Genomic DNA, 21,067 nt, shown 5'->3' with positions numbered 1-21,067 from the left:
TGAGCATGAGACACCTTTCCCACTGACTGCACCGAGTGCCCGTGACAGTATTTGATGACTACTCTGCTCTGCAGTACTCCCCAACAGGGTGGAATTTGGGGTCATGTTTTAAATGTAAAGAACATGGCTTTCTATGTAGCCCAGCTTCAAACGATACTGAAGAGTAAACAAGCTCTTTTGTCACACCTGAAAATCTTCAGAAAGTGGCAAAGTCCTTCATTATAAGCAGACTGGTTATGTGCTTGATTGCGGGGTCTTAGTTCAGATTATTTTTTTAAAATAACAAACGCAAACAATCTCGAACTTCACCCATGTTTGCTTCTTCAGTAACAATGGTAGTACAGTCTACAGGTTGATGAGAGGAGAAGGCATTTGGAATTTTGTCATTTATGATCAGAAACACAGAGAAACTGAGAGGCAGACTTGGTGCAGCGCTGGGAACTCAATAGGTGGCAAGGCCTAGGATGGTGTATCCAAAGAAACTGAGGGATTGGTAGAGAATGTTAGGAAAGTTTTTCAAAAATTCAAATGATTGATGATTCATGTTGGGAAATGACCCCAAGCCTCAGATGGGCATCCCCCCTACCCCGCCCCACACACTCCACATCAGCTCCAGCTTAGTCGCCATGCACACTGGTGACCAGTAAAGCCACTTTCAGCAAATCTCTTTCTTCATTCTAACTCTGACCCACCACCTTACTTGCAGCAAAGTCTACCCTCTTCGCTCCAGAAGGAACAGTGGGTCACTAAGCGTCTGCCCCGGCGTCTGCGCCAAGTGCTTTGAAGCTCCAGATTTCGGGGACCGTGGGTAGGGGAAACAAATCCAGTCCGGGTTTTGTCTGAGCGGGGGACCGGAGGGCTGTGAGCAATGGCTCGAGAAGAGGGGGGCGGTGGTGGGAAAGACACCGCACAAACAGCTCGCGCGCGGGGACGGCAGCTGTAGGCCCGGAGCGCGCGGGCGCAGCGGCCCGGGAGAGGCGCGCGCCGGCCCGGCCGCCGGCCGCATGGAGCGCAGCGCGGCCCGCGGCTCCGGGGCGGCGGCGGCGGCGGAGGCGGCAGCGCGCCGCTCGCTCACACCCACCCCCGCCCGCGGCCGCTGCGCCGCCCCGCCGTAGCCCCCGGCCGCCGGCGTCCCCGCGGGCCGGTCCAGCGAAGGCGGCGCCCGCGCTAGCTGCGAGCCCAGGGAGGAGGCTCGTGCAGCCCCGCGCAGCCCCGGGCGCCTGCGGCCACAGCGGCCGCCCGGGAAGGAAGAAGAGGAGGTGACAAACTCTCGGGCTCGGCGCCGCGGCCCGCAGCCCCGCGCTCAGGCATGCAGGCGCGGCGTCTAGCCAAGCGCTCCAGCCTGGGCAGCCGCCGTGGGGGCGCCGCGCTGCAGCCCGCCGGGCCCGCGTCCGCGCCCGCGCCCGCCAAGGAAGCCGCGGTGCTTGGGCTCCCGCCCCCTGCCCCGGGCCCGGCCCCGGCCCTGGAGAGCTGGAGGCCGCCGCTGCCGCCGCCGCCGCGCAGCGCGGGGACCGGCCCCCCTCGGGCCGCCGGAGCCGCCGCCTCGTCGCCTGTGCTGCTGCTTCTGGGGGAGGAGGACGAGGACGAGGAAGGCGGGAGCAGGCGGCGGAGAGGGCTCGGGAGGGTGGAGGAGAAGCCCCGAGGGGGCGCGGAGGAGGAGGATGAGGACGAGGAAGACGAGGACGAGGAGGTGGTCGTCGAGGTGGTGGACTGCGACGACGACGACGAGGACGGCGAGTTGCGTTTCGTGCCCCTCGGACCCGGCCGTGCGCTCCCCAAGGGCCCTGCCCGGGGCGCGTTGAAGGTGCGTGCTGGGCGCGGCGGCGCGCGTGGGACCCGCCGGCCCGGGGAGGGGGCCGGGACCCGGCTCCGAACCCCCGGCGAGGCGCGGGGCTGAGGTCGGGGACCGGCGGTCGGGAGGGACTTGGCCGGGAGGGGTGTGTCAGGAGGCGCCCGCGGCCGGCGGGGCAGAGCTGGGGAACTGTTGATCGGCTGGCACCCTGGGGCCCTGCACCTCTCCGGGGTAGCCTCTCTTTCCTCCGAGGCCGGCTTGGGTTTGTGGGCTCGCGTGGGTGTGGGAAAAGGATGTTTGTCCCTAGGTGGGGTGGGTACTCGGGGATGGGACGAGGATTGCGGGATTGCGCCCGGTGGGGACGGGCGAGATGATGGGGAGTGAGATTTGATTCTATCCGGAGGAGGCAGGAGTGTCCCTTTCCTATTTGGAGGGCTATTTAAGCTTCTGAAGACTAGCAAGCAGCTTCTCTTGTCAATCGGGCAACCCAATCCTTCCCCTAAGAACAATTGTTGAGTTTCCATCACGGGCACTTGTGAGGGAACCCGGGAGCCCTGGGCAGCAAAACCCAAGTCTTTGGTTTCCGTATGCATTTTGCTCCCAGCTTTTGGGTTTGCCCCTCGCCCTCCCGGGTATAAACTGGACATCGTTTAGCCTGTTTTTCTACCTCAAAATTGCAAAGGAGGAAAAAGAGGAAATCGGGAAAGGTGCGGGGGGTGGGGTGGGGGGTGGGGGTGGAGAGTCTTGGCATTTAAAATGGATGTGAGTTTCAGCTGAGAATTCTAGCGAAGTCCCCTGTGCGCTTGAAACACGGAGCGATCTTTCCGTTTATGTATCTTCAGGAGATCAGGGGTTTATTATTACACAACTGACTGGCTGGGCTCTCAGGCTTGCGATTGGACAAAGCAAACCACGTTGAGGTTCATGCACCCTGTATGTTGCTAAGAAGTTTTGAGGGCAGCTAGTGGTAAGCGATGAAAGGGGTGATTTTTCTCTAGTGGTTTTTAAAATCAGTTGATTAACCGTTTCTTGGAGTTTTCAGAAGGTGTTGGTATGTCAAGAAAAAAATACATAACAAGTGAGCATAATAGATACTTTTTTTTAAAAATCTTCTAGGTCCCATTCATCCCCAGTAGCTGGAAGCTTGAAATTGCATTTCCAAAGAAATGTTAGTAACTCCAGAGTAGATATAGGCACAAATTTTCTTTCCGAGACCACCCTGGAAGAAGTAGCTCTGGGAGTGAGACGTGTTCAGCAAATAGTCATTTGGGATGATTGTTTTTGACAGCTGCTAGTTGGAATCTGCACTGTGACCACACTCATTGCCATGGTCTACTGAAAAGCCTACATTGTATGGCTACAGGATATAGCAGGGCTCAAATTAAGTCACATGGGATCAGTGACTCTGAATAACAAAGACTTCTTAGCATTTTTGTCCAGACATACTGAAAATGGGTCTGTGGCCTACACAGTAATTATACAGACTGTGATGGAAAAATTAATAATAATTTATACTCTGTGATCAATGCGAACCCAGTGTAGAAAAAAAAACAACTCTATAAGACAAACTAGGGTGTGATAGTTCACATTATCAAAAAAGATTTTTCACATCTACAGGTTTAAATTCTTTCAAATTTATAACACTTTGCTCACAAGTTTTCAAAAACATATCAGATATGTTGAAGTATAATTTATCCTTTATGTTTAGGTTCTGGGATTTGAACTCAGGACCTTGCACTTGCCAGGCAGACACTCTGCCACTTGAGCCAAGTGCCCAGTCCTTTTTGCTTTAGTTGTTTTTCAAGTACGGCTTGTGTTTTTGTCCTGGTGGGTCTGGATCTCCATCCTCCTGTCTATGCCTCCTGCATAGCTGGAATGACAGGTATGCTATTGTGCTTGACTTATTGATAGAGATGGGCCTCACTAACTTGTCTGAACTAGGCTGGAACTGCGGTCCTCCAGAGCTCTTCCTCCTGAGCACCTGGGATTATAAGAGTGAACTACCATGCCCAGCCCTTTTTACTGTTGTAAAGACATCTTGATACTGCATCTGAATAGATTTTTTTATGGACCATAACATATAATTTTATTATAATACATGTTAGAATGTCAGCATCTTATACACTCGTGTTCATTTATTCAACAAAAATTTATTGAGCACCTGCTTTGTGATTATGCTATTCTAGAACATATAGAAAACCTTCCCAATTCTCACTTCTAGTGAGGGGTGTCATAGCAGCAATCAAATACATACTGAGTGAGTAGAAGTCTGGGCATGGTGGTGCATGCCTGTAATCTGCCTACACAGGAGGCATAGGTAGGTGGCTCCTGATCTGAGATTGGTCCTGTTCAAACATGCAGGCTTCGATAGGTAAAGCGACAAAAGGAAAAAGGGCTGGGGGCATGGCTCAAGTGGTAGAGCACCTGCCTAGCAAATGTGAGGCCCTAAGTTCAAACCCCACTACTGCCAATAATAATAATAGTTAAAAAATGAGTGAGTAAGTAGATAAGCAAAGGATGGCACTTGAGATTGTGATGCATGCTATTATTGTTACCCAGTTTTTTCTGAGCCAAATCTTGGCTCTTTAACCAATGAGCACAGAGGTCTTTTGAGCACAGAGGTAGGACTTTCTTCAGTGGCCAGTGAAGGAAAGGAACCTGGATTGAAGCTCTGAGATTAGCACCCCATCTCAGCAGGTGAAAGAAGTGAGTGTCTATGCTTTGTTAGTATGGGGAGAGACAGGTGGATTAATAAATGGGTGGAATATTTATGACATTTCCAGGAAGATGCCACTATGGCTCCAAGAATTCTGCCTCGCCTTTTTCACTTTACCTTATTTGACCAGTTCTGGGGGTTGTCATGGCTTTGGTGAGTGGGGACTTTATTGTAGAGATGTCTTACAAGGAGATGGGAGTGAAACTAGAGGGCATCCAGAGGTCAACATGGCAGCCGACTCAGGAGTTAGTTTGAACCAGCTTGGCTCTGCTGGGCCTAACATCTTGTTTTTCACAGAGACTTACCATCAGGAGGTAGAGCAGGTGTTCGCAGTGTGAGTGCTGAGGATGCGGGGGTGTTAGGGTCAGGGCTCAGGACAGGGAAGCAAGGGAGAACAGAGGGGAGTTGAGAAAAAAGAAAAAGAGAGGTGGCAGGGCAGGGGTAAGCCTGTGAGGGAAATAGCAGCATCTTAGAGTCCAGGAGGGAAAGAGAAATCTCTCGGGGAAGACCTGCCTCAGGAGGGACATTTGGTCTGAGATCTGAGGCACTTTGCCTGGGAAGATCACCCCTGGTCCAGCAAATGGCAGTTGCAAGTCTTGAGGTGGGAAGGAGAAGATGACTGTGACTGGAACTTGGTAGGAAGAAGATATGTCACAGAGGAGATCTGGGCCAGCAACATAGAAAAGGTGGGCCTTTTAAAGATGGCAGGTGAAGTCTTTGTAAAGGTTTAAGCAGTGAAAGCATATAAGGTGGTTTATAGTTTTAAAAAGATCATAGGAACAGGGAGACTAGTGAGGTGGCTGTGGCTGCTGCAGTCCACTGACAGGTGAGGGCCCCTTGGATTTAGAGGCTGGCAAGAGTGAAGTTAGTAGGGAGGAGGGGACAACTCAGGGTCCATTGTGAATACCAAACTGCCAGAACGATGAGGCTCCAATGTTAAGGTGGGTTAGATGTGCCATTTGCTGAGGTAGAACCGGGAGAGCAGAAATCAGGTGGTCTCCCTTGGACCATTAAGTGTCAGATGATGACTAGACCTACAGAGGAATTTGGGAGTCATCAGCCTATTGATGTCATTGAAACCCCAGACCCTATAGAGGGAGGGCAGTGGACACAGAGAGCTTTGGGCCAGGTTCTGGGGCACAGCAGGGATCCAGTTTGGGTCTGGAAGAAGGAACCAGCGCAAGTGGTTAAGCACCATTCAAATAAGTAGAAAATGTAAAGTTCAGTACACCAAGAGAAGAAATAGTTCCAAAAAGTGGGGAGTAATGAATCATGTTGTATGTGTTGGTATATCAAGTAACAAAAAAGGTAGATTTGTTCATGTGTATGAGGTAATATGGGACTTAGTGTTATCCTTGACAAAGCAAGTCATGATGTAACTGTAGTGGGCTGAGCAGCCACTGCAAGGTGAGATGTTGGGGCTCGTATGAAAAATTTTTTTTCACAAGTTTTGTTAGAAATGAGAACAGAGAGGAGGAGGAGTAGCTAGAGGTTCTACAGTCTAGTTTTGCTTTTTTTTGTTGTTGTTTATAAGAAGTGATGCAGCATACACTAGTACAGCATCTAGAGCCTGGTGGAAGTTACCTGGATGAGTGTGAGTGTATTAGTTTTCTATTGTTGTATACCATAAACCTTTTGCCTTAAAACAGTTCTCACAGTTTCTATGAATTAGAAGTCTGGTATCAGCTTTAATAGGTCTTCTGCTAAGTCTCACAGGCTGTAATAAAGCGGTTAGGTGGGTTGAGTTCTTATCTGGAGGCTTGACAAGGGAAGAATTCACTTCCAAGCTTACTTGGGTCATGGGCAGAATTCATTTCCCTGTATCTGTAGGACTGAGGGTTCTGGCTTCTTGCTGGCTGTCACCTGGAGGTGCCCTCATCATTTAGAGCCTCTTTCCTCCACCTCATCTTCACTTTCTGTACTTCTTTGTCACATGGGCTTCGGTAGCACAGCTTCTTACTTCAAGCCAGCAAGGAGAATCTTAGTGCCTATTATTAGTAAGATGGAATCTTCTGTAATGCAGTGTAATTATAGGAGTAAACTCTATCATCTTTGCCATATTCTATTAGTTAGAAGTGAGTCACAGGTTCCACTCACACTTAAGGGAAAAGGTTGTACAAAGGCATGAATTCCTGGAGGTGAGAACATTGGGTGTCACCTTAGGGAGGAGCCAAAGATGCAGATGCAGAGAGAAGAGGGATAACTGCAGGAGGAAAGTCCTTGAATTGCCATTGGAGAGGGACATGGAACCCCAATAGAGAGTTGGTCTTTGGACCCTTCTTCCACTGATTTGGAGAGATGGTGGACAAAATGAGTCCAGATGTGGGTGTATTTTCTATATCGGATAATGGTCAGATGTAGTTCTTGCTGATGCCTCTTTTTCTCGCATGTGGCAGAAGGGAAGGGCGCTGAGGGTGAGGAAGATTTGAAGTAAGAGTTAACAGCATGAAATGGTGTGTGGGAGGATAGGAAAGCAACTGTACTAGAGAGATGAAGTAGAGTTGCCAGACAGTATTAAGAACCCACCCAAGGTTTGTGGTTCTGCATTTAGAGTGCAAGCAGTCGATGTGGGTGTGCGGTTTTCCTAACTATTTTGTTGAATTCATAGATATAATCATAAAAGTAATCTTAGCTAACATTTATTGAGTGCTTCTCATGGCCAGTGCAAGTTGAAGTGTGCAGTCTTATTGTAAACTTTCTTATGATCCAGGCATATGCATGATATAGTCATCAAGCATTAGTGTTACCAGCATCATTTAATTAAAGGTTAAGTGACAGAGCAGGGTATTGACCCCTGGGCAGTCCAACTGCAGAGCTAGCACCCTATGTATTATACTTTGTTGCCTTCTGTAGAGAAAGCAGAGGACTGGATTCAACAGAGGTGGGGTTGGCCATGTGGGTGGGAAATGGAAAGGAGAGGGACTTATTGCTGAGGGAATTGTCAAGTGTTATGACTGTGATGATGCACTATAGCATCTAAGAATTGTTCACAGGAGGGATGGTGAAAAAGTGATGAGTTAGTGGACTGGAGAAAATAAAGGGTAAATTAATAAAATCAATAAGACATAGGAATGAAATCCATGACAATTGGGTTCCAAAATGATATTAAAATAAATGAGTATTTACTGAGTATTTATGAGATAGGAACTAAATACTTTATATGAAGGGGGATCTTACAAGACTTTATAAATTAAGAATCAATATGGTTTCCATTCTTCAGCCGAAAATGGAAAACATTACCACACTTCAATATCACACTCCAAGATAGATGGCCACAAGTGGGGAACATAGGTTTGTATCCATAGAACTGGAGCCTCCCTATATGTTCTATCACTCACTGCTTATTTATTTCTATTTTTGAAAGCATATTCTTCATAAAGTATCTTAAGTAGAGTCTGCCCAACTGTGGCTTGTGGTACTGCTCTTGGTTGAGGAAATAGGGGAATTGATGCTACTAAGGATCTGAGATACATTGGTGGATTACTGCAGTGGAGACTAATGTAATAGTTAAATGAAACAAGAAGAGAAACTTTGTATTACATGATTTTCAATTTCTCATCAAAAGAAGTTTATACATTTATCTGTCTTGGTAAGATTCCTTCACCCTCCTCCTCACATACTTCCAACTAACCATTTAGACCTTTGTAGAAGAAATACTAAAGGCATAGTAAACAGTATCTTTAACTAGAGTTTAATTTAGAAAGAAAATACAAGGTCACTGTCAAACAAAGCCTGGATTCAGTAATATGTTACTGTTCAGTGAAGGTGAAACAATAGGGCACAGACAGTGCTGTTCCATACTGTGTAACAGTTTAGGGAGCCAAACCCAGGAATATGGAGAGATTGATGATTCGCTGATAGAATGAATTTAGGAAAAACCTGAACACAAAAGGCCGTCAAAAGTTCTATCGAAGCTTCATCTATTGAAAAACTGGGAAGAAAGGCTTTAAAATGAGGCAGTGTTTGACTGTCAGAGTTCCTACTTTCAGCACTCAGTAATATTAATCACATGGAATCTGTTTCCTATATGCCAGGTCTTTAGGAATGGTTAACATACCTATTAGATTATCTCTTGAATATCAGATGACTTTAAGGAGCCGTTAGCAGAAATGGCAAACACTGCATTCCAATTTGCTAACAAGTATGTGTCTTGCAAATGGTCTGTGTTGGCTCATACAAAGGGCGTGTGCTTAAGATACCAGACGAAGTTGTCATTCACTTGACTTGTTGACTGCCGAAGTTGGAAGGGAAACAAATTATCTAGTAATCTAATACCCTCATTTGACTGCCAAGGGCACTGAGACCATGCAAGAAGAGATGGCTTGGACAGCTATGGCTGCTAGTGTATTAGGTGGTGCTGTATTAGTGCTCTGGTCTGCCAACTCCAAGTTACCCTCTTTTCTGGCCTACTTGCTTGTGCCCAGAAATGATCTGCAGTCCACTGCCTTAGAGTTGTGGATAGAACAAAAATCACTGATTTCTGAAGTGTTCTACCACTCACTGCTTATTAACTTCTATTTTCTGAATGCTTAGTCCTCATAAAGTACCTTAAGTAGAGACTGCCTTGTATGTGCTGTGGTATGATAGGCGGGGCCCTCTGTGAATCCTGCCTGGGCCTGTCACCCTTCCTTGTGAGATTTCCAAAGGACATGCACACATAGAAAATGGAAACATGGGAAAAGAACCCCACTTCATTGTGAACCAAGTGTCCATAATCCCTTGTGTGGTGCTTGTGGTAAACTGCCTAAAAGACATAATTCATAGTCCACCCCTAAATAAGTTCTCTTTTTTTCTTTCATCATCTCTTTACTATGGTTTTGTGGTATGTCCATAACACAAGCATTAACAGCAGCAGTAACAAAAAGTAAGAAAACAGGTTCTATCCTGAATCTGCTTACCCCTGGCTTCTTAGTGAGAAGGAACCAAAGAGAGCCACAGCTCTGGGTGTGCTTGATCTTCTAAAACGTAGCCCTAGATTCATTAGAAAATCCCTCTCAGTCAGATTAATGTGTTCTTCTACCTTGGGAGGGACCTGAAGGGAAAGTAATAGGAGTTTTTTTTTCCTGAACTTCAGATATCAGAATTTCTGATCTGTGTGAAACAGTCTTGACAATGACTTGATATAATGTTTGTCAAAAGTTAAGGGAATCTTTTAGTTGCCCTGTGAAATCTCCTCTTAAGGTAAATGCATGACTTTCATTAGACTTTCTGAAACATCTGAGAATACTTGCAAACTCTGGCTTAGACAAATATATGTTACTGAAATAAAGATTTCCTTTGGACTTGCTGTCCATGTTTCTATTCATTCCCTCAGTTAGGAGATATCAGTTGAGAGCTACTGTTTACTAGGTGTCTTCTACACATGGGAAACAGCAGTGAATAGAGGCCTGCTTTAATTTCCAGGGAGCCCACAGTCACATTTCTGCCAGATTACCGATAACCTATAATTATCTAGTGAGGTTTGAAGTCCCTTGTCCTGTTTCTCATTAATACGATCATGATGAGATCTTCTGGACAACTTGCTAGACTACCACCATTTGGGAGATAATTTTGATATATACCTTAAAACAATTGTAGCCAATCTATATGAAAAACATTATATGTTCTGGCCAGGAAGATAGTTAGAGAATGAGTTTAGATCACTGAATTTGGCAAATAACCTTTGCTGTTCCTATTTGCTGGGTGAAATGGAACAGAGTGCAGTTCTGAACTGTGTGGTAGTAGAATTAGAGTGATTAAATTCTTGCACTTCATTAAAGGTACTGTTTTAGAAAATGCAGAGTTAGAATTTATAGGTAGGAGAAACAGGATTGACTGGAGTTTTGAATCACTGTACATTTGGGGTAAGAACTTTGCAGACACATCCAAGAGGGGTTTGTTCTTGTTACAGGACATTGTGGAGCCTTGAGGAATAAAGTAGAAAGCACTGCCTGTGCATCATCCTGTGAGGGCTGACTTAGAGCTCATTGTCTATGTGCTTCACCCAAAGGTTACCAGGGATAAGCTTGCTTTCCTTATAGTCTTGTCCTAATGGAAGGTAAAATGAAAGTCATGTCTCCCTGATTCAAATTAGTTGGGTGACTAGTAAAAATCAGTAAATATCAAAAGTGCTCTGATATTTTTAGTTAAATCCAGTTTCTTTAAAAGACCACCTACCCTGAAATATGCTTTGTTAAAACCTGTAATCAGGCTAGGTGTGGTGGTACACGCTTCTAATCCCAACTACTCAGGAAAGGGAGAGAGGAAGATCATGGTTTGAGGCCAAAGTTAACAAATTTGGGCAAAAATTAGTAAGACCCTGTCTCAAAAGCAAGCCTGGAATGATGATACATACTTGCAATACCAGCTACTTGGGAAGAGAAGTAGTAGTGTTGGAATCCAAGGTCTGCCCAGGAAAAAGCATGAGACCCTATCTAAAAAACAAACTAAAATGGCAAAAGTACTAGGCATGGCTCAAGTGATAGAACACTTGCCTAGCAAGCATGAGACACTGAGTTCAATTCCCAGTACCCCATCCTACACCAAAAAGGAAAAAAAAAAACCTGAAGTCAGGGTAATTTTAGTTCATTAATGTGACTATCATCATGGCCTTATTAGTATGATGCAGAGAATGTCTTGGGTCAAAGCCAATGAGCCTGTCAGTTACTCCCCCACCCCACTGCTGCCTCTTTAAAGATCAAGAAGCGATATAGAGCTGGGCATGGTGGCTCACATCTGTAATCCTAGCTACTTGGGAGGCAGAGATTAGGAGGACTGATTGTGGTTTGAGGCCAGCCCAGGTGAAAAGTTAGCGAGACCCCCATCTCAAACCTGTCATTCCAGCTATGTGGGAAGGGTAAATAGGAGGGTCATGGTCCAGACTGGCCTAGGCATAACCATGAGCGCTTATCTCAAAAATAACCAAAGCAGAAAAGGTTCAAGTGGTTTAATCCTCAGTACTACCAGCAAAACCAAACCAAACCAAACCAACAAAAACTCAGAAATGTAGCACAGGCTCTGGGTTTAAAATTCTGGCTTTTGCACAACTTACAACAGTAAGTTGTGTGCTTTATCAACTTACTGTCTTTGGACTTCAGTGTTATCATTTGAGAAACTGGAATAATATTATTCCATCATTGGCAATTGTTATTGAGTATGATCCAGAGACTTTCCCCAAGTAGAAGTGGGTGTGGTTTGTTTCCTTTATGGTTTTGGAAGGATTCATTTGTAAAATTTTGTTTAAGTATCTAAAACCCTGCTCCTCTCTGCTTCTGAGCTCCCAAGGAGCTTGGAGAGCTGCTTCCAGAAGTGACTCCATTCATCTGAATTCTGCGGTGTTCATCATAATGTGTGGTGAGCTGTAATCTTCCCTTTCAGTTCAGGAACCCATGAGTCATTTGTCTACCTGTTTAAAGAGGACAGAGGCATTCTATCTTTTATGCTTACAGTCTTTTCATATGCATAGATCTTATATCTGGGAAAACCTGGCTACTGTCTAAAGCGTGGGAAAAGACTTCCTACACCCATTGAATAGGTGTTGCTGAAAACTGGTGTGAAAATAAAGTGACCTTCTGTCCCGATCCTGCATGTGGTTGAAAGTCTCTGGAGCATGGACTTGTCCTTTCTACCTTCCTCTGCATTGATGTCTTAGACTTGTACTTTTGTTCTGTGAAAGACTTGTTCTTTGTTCCTTGGGTAGATGGGGAGTGGTAGCCCAAAGTTCACATCTAGATTCTTGTATTTCCTTGCTTCTACTGTTAGGGAGATGTCCAGAGAAAAGACTCTGCAGCTAATCAGCTTTGGGAAAATACAGTTAAAAATAGAGGTATAGCTGAGTGTGATCATACACATGTATAATCCCAGTACTCAGGAGGCTGAGGTGGGAGGACTGTGAGTTCGAGGCCACTGTCTCAAAAAACCAAGAAAACAAAACAAAGAAACCAACACTACCCCATCAGATTTTTTTCAACAGTTACAAAATATTTCAAACATAGAGAAAATGGAAAGAATAATATAATATCACTATATCTATAGAGAGTTACTGACTATAACATACTAAGGGCCATTTTGCATTCATAAGAGAACTTAGGTTGTGACATTTATATATCTGTTGGACACAGAGAAGGGTTAAAGTGTTAGTGAGTCATACAAGCTTTGAAATATTTTTTTTCTCATGAAGGCAGTAGCTGATTCAATACCAAGTTTCTAAAAGGAATATTTTATGTGGTAAATTTTCACTTACATAGCTGTGAACATCATTCCCATGTGTGAAGCTGAAGCTAGTAGAGAACACTACCTTTCGTGACAAATCAGGCTCCGTGATGAGTGTAGTGGGCGAGATGGGAGAGTGTGAGAAGTGTAATCATAACAGAATTAAAAAGCGCCAGGGGAGCTGAAAACCACAAGGTAATCCATCACACTTAGTGCCCGGTGAATAAGTATATTTATCAATCTGTTTTCCACATCCTAATAAAAAAATGATTTAAAATGCCAGGATAGTCTAACTGAAAAGAATACTGAAATGTACTAGAGTATTAGTATTGGCACACTTTCTGTCAACAACACTTTGACAATTACAAAAAAGGATGTCAGCACTTGTGAATATTGAATGTCACGTAAAGACTTCATTGGATGTTGTTCAGCATTGTTTCCTAAGCCCAGCATCTAATGCATTAAAATTTATAGAATGTCCTCATAGCTAACAACATTTGACCATCTTGATAAACTCAGGAGGCAAATAGCACCATTTTCATTTTGTAAATGTGAAAAATAAGCTTCAGGGAAAAATGGCAGTCTCTGTGGGAAGAGGTACATAGCAGTCAGTAATTTTATATTAAGTGGCATAGAGATTTGTCAAATTTCAGAAAACAGTTGGGGCCAACAGATTTGAAAAATAATTGGCATTGGTACCTAAGCAACAATGGAAATTTCAGGAGAGAAGAGGTTTTATTTTGGAGTGAATTATAAATTTAAACAATGTGAATTATAGTTTTCATAGGTTGTCATAGATGACACATGGCTTGAATGCTTTGCAAGTCAGCTGCAAACATGTACTGAAGAACAGTCTCCACTAATTTCTGTTATTTTAGGTTAGGATCCAAAATTTAATTTAAAGAACAAGTTTTTGACAATGATTTCAGTGGGCCGGTTCATATACTTCCAATTTAGTACTAATCTAACAAAATATTAGATAAATAAGATAGAAATGTTAGAATAAGGATCTTAGAATTTACAGAAATAAGTGGATTGTATATATTCGAAAGAAAAATAGTCTGGTTTCATTATATATTGAGGTAAAAATTCTCAGAAAAAGGGAGAAAATGGACATGTGAGACTAAACACTGAGCACCAGAGCATCCTAGGGTGGGAAAGAGGTGGTTACCAGTAGGAGAGGAGCCACTAGAAGGTTTGAGATGACCTGGGGGAGGGTATGGAGAGAGAGATCAGGGGCTTCCATTTCCATTTCTTGTTGCTTGAGTGCTTGTTGGGTGTTTAAGAGGTTCTGAAAATGTGCTTTTAGCCATCTGTTGGGTGACAGCATCCTTTTAGCTCTTTATTCTTATTCTAAAAGAAATATCTATTTGAATAAGTCTTTCTCTTTACTCTCTAGATTGTTTTTTGTCACTTGAATTTTTCTTGCAATCTAGCACAGAGGTTATTGGGGAAAATTATTTTGACCTTAGAAATTATAATAGAAATGGTACAGTTTTTCATTGTTTGTAAACTGTGCCTATCTTTGTGTGTTAAAATTGAGATGCCTCAGAGATCTTGGTTAAGATCAGTGACAAAGTGATAATTTTTTATTTTTATTTTTTGGTGTTTCATTCAGTTGCATGACTGTTTCATTGAATAAATGTTCACCAAGCTTCTACTCTCTGACAACACATAAGACAGAACAGATCAGTCTTGGGATGGGTCCCTGCTGACAGTCAAGTTGGGAAATCAGTAAATTTTGTGGGTAGTATGTTACTCAGCTAGAGGTGTGTGTAGGAATTAAAATTCAGGTTGGAAGGGAAATGGAGTTCTGTCTTAACTATGTTGAGCTTGAAGTGCTGTTACATCTGTAAATGGAGGTGTCAGCAGGCTGGAGCCCAGCAAAGAAGACAGAGCTGGAGACAGAACTTCAGAAGTGGCTCACAGTTTGTTCAGTGGTGGGATTGGGTTAGAGCACCTGTGGACATGGTGTCATAGGGAAGGGACGGTGACTAGCTCTGGGAACTTCAAATACCATGCTCCATCCATCTGTCTCTCTTGGTAGCATTATTGTGATATAATTCACAGATCATGTAATTCTGTCTTGTAAGGTATACAGTTCATCATTCTCTATTACATTTACAGAGTTGTGTAACTATTGCCACAGTCTTAATATTGAAATATTTTTGTTACTCATAAAATAAACCTGCTTACCCATCCACAGTTACCACTCCACATACATTTGCAGGCCACTGTACTAGTCACTTTGTTTTTGTGCCATTAAGTCTATTCATTTGCTGTGGTTTTTCAGGAAGAATAGATGGGAGGAGGGGAAGGGATAACATATGTTAGAAGGCATTAAGGGCTATGAGGTAAAGAAAGAACCCAGTATAGCAAAATAAAACATCAGGACCCAGTGATGGGGTTACCACAACTCAAAAGGGGTCAGTCTCCTGCAGAGAAATGACCCAGAAGACAGGTTCTCATTTTCTTCTTTTACTCTCCTTGTAAATTGTAGGGAAAGCTTTGGTTTCTAGCAGTAAGCTTAGAGTTGAATTATACCCAAACTGCAACCTGTTAGATAATTAATTAATAAATGGGGCAGGCCCAGACTGGCCTGGAACTCATGGTCCTTGTGCCTAAGCCTCCTGTGTGCTGGGATTACAGACATTCACCACCATATCCAGCCTATTAGATAATCCTGTGGCCTTGTGAACATCAGTTGCTTGTGTCAGTATAAGAGTTCTTTAAGAATTGGATAGCCACTCTTTTCTTTCTTAGTCTCCTAACTTGAGTTTCTGTATGGAAACCCTGATCACTCCTACTTGTCCTTCATTTTCTGTACTTGAGGATTTGAGAATAGTACACAAATTTGATTGACACACGTCTAGAAATGCAGATGTTTAGCATGAATACAATAAGGAATGGACTTCAACCACAGGTGTATGGTCTGGAAATGTGGGGTAGAGAGTTCCTAATGTATTCAGGTTTTTATAGAAGTCTTTGTTGTTGTTTGGCAGTACTGGGCTTTGAACTCAGCACTTTGTGCTTGCAAGGCAGGTGCTTACCATTTGAGGCACCCTTCCAGCCCTTTTTGCTTTGGTTATTTTTGAGGTAGGGTCTGACTTTTTGCCCAGGCTTTCTGGCCTGTGATCCTCCTATTTTAAGCTTTCTGCTGTCACTGGGATGACAGGCTTGTGCCACTACACCCTTTTCTGATGAGATGGGAGTTTGCAAACTTTTTTGCCCTGGCTGGCCTGGAACCAAAATCTTGGAATCTCAGCAGCCCACATATCTTGGGATGACAGGTGCACAACACTGCACTCAGCTACTTTTATAGAAGTCTTTTAGGATAGAGTTGCTCTAAGAGTAAAATATGTATGTGTATCTTATTGTTTTGACTAATGGTAAGACAGGAGTCCAGTTTCCAGGACAGAAGATCTTGTTCAAAACAGGGAATAAAGAAAGGAGCATCATGAGAGAATGGGTGAAGACCCTTACCTGTGAAAAGGAGCACCCAAGTTTGTACTTCAGATCCTTTGCCAGGCACAGAATCTTCTGACAAAAATTCTTCATTTTTCTTTCAATACAAAAAGAGGTTTGTAAACAATAAATACCCTAAAATAACATGACAAAGAGTTAATGTCACATTCACACATAATTTAGATTAAAAATATTTATTTTAAAACTAAAAATATTTATATTAAATGTAAATATAATTTAGTATATTTATTTATATGTTATTAAATGTATGTACATAAAATACACCACATAACAATCATCAATGGCAACTTGCAAAGTGTTACAAAGCTCAGATAAATCTAAAAACTATGGTGGAGTAGGATGTGATTTGGGAAGACTGGACCCAGGATCAGACACACATCACCCAGTGTGTTGTATTATATTTGCCTTATTTCAACTCTTAATACATGGTCAACAAGGTAGGTTTGCACTGATCAGACACATTGTCAATAAAGCACTCTTTGCTCCATTAGCCATCTGGATAGTGGCTCCAGCACCCCAAGGAAACTTATTTACAGTTGCATCCGTAAGCCATGCAGAAGTACAGAGTTTTGAAAGAGTAAGGATTCAAGTTTTTGCATAAACTACATCCCAGGCACATGGGAGAAGTACAGGCATTTCATTCTTGAAGTCTTGCTTATTCAGCAGACTCGAGACTTTTTTACACAAACAAGTATGTGCGTGTAGTCCTGCGTGAGCACACGTGTGCAGGCACAGATGCACACACTCACACCTATGTGCAATGTAGGCTTAGTATGATCCAGTGAAGAACGGCTCACATGTGGAAAGTGAACTGATGTCACAGAATTAAAGATTGGGATCAGAAATCCTTAAAATATATTTATGTATATACAAATACATCGATATATGTGTACATTTTTTCTACAAGCCACACCGTCTTTGCTTCCTCTATGACCCTTTCACCATTTGGGACTTCTTTTAACCCCTCTTTGTCACATTTATTTATAATAATGTCATATTTATTTATAATCATCCCTAAGAAACAGGTAAAGCCAAAGTTGTTCTGTGTGGTAGAAGTATTCCAATAGCTACTGTTGACTTATCCCTGAGACTGCGTAGGTAGCTAAGAACATAGTGTAGGAATGAGACACTCTCAGATTAATGTATTGAAAATACAAAATATTAAGGTGGAAAAAAGTACACAAACATCATTTGTACATAGCTAATACTATTGGCATACTGTGGAAAGTATAATACAGGTTAGAGCTATCCAAGAGAGTAAATAAATTATTATAGCCCAGATGGCAAGGGGGTGAACCTTAGCAGCAGCAGCCCTGAAGCTGTTACCCCAACACTCCCTTTCCTGCTGTCACAATCCATTACTTAGGATAGTTCATAGGACCCTATATCAATAATGGGTCATGGTAGAGACAAGACAGGGAAAACCCCTGACCTACTGATAGAGTCCCTCTGCACAAAGTATTTAGAGTGCTCAGTTTGGTCTCTCTCTTTTTTTTTTTTTTTTAATTTTCACTTTAGTGTAGGAAAGATAACCCTCTTATAAAGGAGAACAAGCCCAGGGAGGTGGTGTGTGCTGGCTGGGAGGCTGAGGTAGGTAGATTACTTGAGCCAGGGAGTTTGAGTCCAGCCTGGGCTGGACAATCCATCTCTCAAAAAACAAAAAAAAATAAAACAAAACCTCCAGCTGCCCCATACAGGCCACATTCTCTCCCTAGAATCTTAAATCTCTGATCAGAAATAAAAAGTGGTATTATAATGTTAAGAGTCAATTTACAAAGAAGACATAAAAGTCCTAAATATTTACGTACCTAATATCAAGGTTTTAAAATACATGAAACCAAAGTCAAAAAGGGAATAAAGAAATCCATAATTATAATTGGATATTTTAATTATTGTCTTGTTGATGGAATTGGTAGTCAAAAGTTAAGAATATAGAATATTTCAATAACACTGTCAACCAATTTAATCTAGTTAACATTTATAGAACATTACACTGAATGATTAAAAAAAAATCCCTTTTAATTATACAATGACCGTTTGCAATGGTGTATGTTATGGTTTGAATTTAAAATTTTCCCCAAATGAATACTAAAGAGTTGGCTGGCAACTGATGGGCTTTTGGAAAGTGAATTTTCCTACCATCTTGATCTCACCAATGAATTAATCCACTGATGGTTTCATAATGGTCTTAGAGGTTTCAGCCAAGTGAGAAGACAAGAAAAATATATTAAAGGTATAAAGATTAAAAAAGAAAACTTTGTATTTACAGATGGCATGACCAATGCAGAGGAAATCCTAAGGACTCACAAAAAAAAAAGGAAAATGAGATTTAAAAAAGACCATTTACAGTAGCATCAAAAACTGAACACTTGGAGATAAAATTGTACAAAAAGATGTACAAATTTTATACAACATTGATGAGGATAATTAAAGAAGACCTAAATACATCAACTGATACACCATGTTCAATTAGAAAACTTAATGCGGTTAAGCTGCCAGTTCTCCACAAATTTATTTACTCATTGGACAATTTCAATCAAAATCTCAGAATGTTTTAATTGGAAATTGACAGGCTAATCTAAAAGATATATGAAAATGCATATAGCCATAATAGTTGAAATAGTTTTGGAAAAATATTTTTCCAAAATATTTTTTGGAATTTTTGGAAAAGTATATTTTTTCCAAAAGTAACAAAATTTGAAGACTTACTCTACTTAATTTCTGGACTTAGTATAAAGTGATAGTAACCCAGTGTGAAACTGGTAGACAGGTAGATTCACACAACAGAATGGAGGGCTCCAAAATAGACCCACATAGAAATGGCTCAACAAAGACACCAGAGAGATTCAGTGAAGTGTTCTGTACCAACAGTCCTGGAAAAATCATCTATATAGAGGGAAGAAGAAAAGAACCTCGCCCCTCAACCATATACAACAATTATTTCAAAATCACTCATAGATATAGATGTAAAGACTAACTTATAAAGCTTCTCTAAGACAGCAGAGATAGTTTTAGGTCAGGCAAAGGTTTTTTTTGTAAGACAAGAACCAGATAACACTAATTGTAAAAGAAAAAAATTGATGTTATCAAAATCACAAACTTTTGCTCAAGAGATACAACTAAGAAATATTAATATTAAGTTAATGTATTAAATAAATTTCTTCTCTTTTATGTGGGAATATCAAAACATGGCATTCATTTTGTGCTTTCTTTCTACCAGCCACTTTGCTAGGTAGATAGAATATTCTTAAAAAAGAAAGTCCTGGTCATCCTGGTCCTTCTGGAATGTTCATTTTAGTGGGAAGAATAGGCATTTATAAAATGAAATGATAGCTGCACAGACTGTGGAAGTATAGGACATATATTATAGTTTTTGTTTTTAACAAATGTAGAAACCTGGCAGTGGTTAATTATTTGCTAACTTGCAAAGCCGGTCTCAGCTCAAATTTTCTGACTTCCTGTCCCCTCCCCCCTTTTTCTGCTTCTGTGATTCTAAGCAAAGGGACTGGAATTTTAAACTTAAGTTTGGTGGCTAGGATCAGGTAGTAACATTCTGATTTTTGTTTACTATGAAGAGAAATAGAAATGTAGCTAGTTAAAGAAATTTCATTTTAATGTTGCTGTCTTGCCATCCTTGTGTGGAAGTTAGCTTTTCAAATAGTGACCCCAGTGTCAAAGTTAGGCAGCTTCTCTAATCGTATTTCTTTGCACAGCAGAGCCCAGCAAGTTGAGAGCCCTGAACATGCAGTCCTTCTAATCTTTGCTTTGCAAAGTGTTTTCAGAGTATCTTTTTAAGAAGATGGTAAAGTTGACAGAAAAGCACTAGGGAGTAGAAGCAGAGAAAATTTAGGACTTGGAGCCTATCACTAGGGAGAGAAACTTTACTTTTTAAAGTAAACACGTAATGAGAAGTGAATGCTTTTGTCCGTTTTACCCTTGGATTCGTGACAGCAAAGCATTTATTATGACTTGTGCTTTTACAGTGCTTTGCACTCTAGCATCATTTCATATGCTATCTCTTGTGGGTTTTTATAATTTGTACAGTCATTATTTCAAGTTCAACGTGAAGCAGCCATGGCCATAGAGGTTAAATGACTAATTCAACATGACTTAATAAATGGCTTTTATAAGAGTCCCCTCTAAGTTTTTTCTCTTTTCTTTATCTCGTCTGCCATGCATTTATATATTTTCATGTTTATATCTCCCATAGCTCCTTCTTCCCTAGACTTCTGTTTATTCTTATAAAACTGGTGACACTTAACTTGCCCGGTGATTTCCAGGCCACCTTCATCATTGTCATCTTCTTTTTCCCTTCCCCCCAGAAAACACCCATTGATTCTCATTTTTTCCATTATCATTATGACACCCGTACCTAGTAAAAATGCATGTATAGAACAAGTTCTCAATAAATGTTTTAATGAATAGAAAAGAAAAGAACAAGCAAGTTATTATCTAAATACTCACTGATGAGTTTCCCGTCTCCTTTCTCCATGGTCTTTCATCTATTACACAGTCCTACTTATTTTTTCCACCATGTTTTTTTCTTTCCCTGTAATCGCTCTCTTGATTGTAGTAGTTTTCTCATTGCTTCTTTTTTGTCTTCATTCCTTCATTTAAGCCTGTTTTCCACAGAACTACTAAAATAATCTTAGGTTTTATATAACTTTTTCTTATTATAGAAGGAATGGTTGTAGAACATTTTGAAGTCCTGGTAAGAGAAAAGAAGGAACTAATAATCACCTGGAATTTTACTTATCTTTTACAGATTCTTGATGTATGTGTCCTTTTTGGCCACAAGAGTGAAGCCACTTACAGAGAGATCAATTATTTGGCAAACTTTATTCTTAGTGACCTACCTTAAAACAAAGAGATCAAGCTAACAA

General features: G+C 41.8%; 1 protein-coding gene across 3 annotated transcripts in view; it reads left to right on the top strand.

Moving 5' to 3' along the window:
• The window catches only part of Znf704 (zinc finger protein 704), a 214,618-nt gene that overhangs the window by 12,375 nt on the left and 181,176 nt on the right, over positions 1–21,067 (top strand). The window contains exon 1 of one of the 3 annotated variants that reach the window (XM_074068754.1): positions 1,151–1,804. The exons of the other annotated variants lie outside the window; for them this stretch is intronic. Within the exon in view, the coding sequence (XP_073924855.1) occupies positions 1,310–1,804 (495 nt within the window). The 5' untranslated portion in view covers positions 1,151–1,309. Of the gene's footprint in view, positions 1–1,150; positions 1,805–21,067 lie in introns of those variants that run through there. 3 annotated transcript variants of the gene reach the window in all.

The sequence above is a fragment of the Castor canadensis genome, chromosome 3 (assembly GCF_047511655.1).
Source record: "Castor canadensis chromosome 3, mCasCan1.hap1v2, whole genome shotgun sequence".
Taxonomy (NCBI): domain Eukaryota; kingdom Metazoa; phylum Chordata; class Mammalia; order Rodentia; family Castoridae; genus Castor; species Castor canadensis.
Note: the sequence above shows the minus strand (reverse complement) of the source record. Positions and strands in the feature narration are given on the sequence as shown.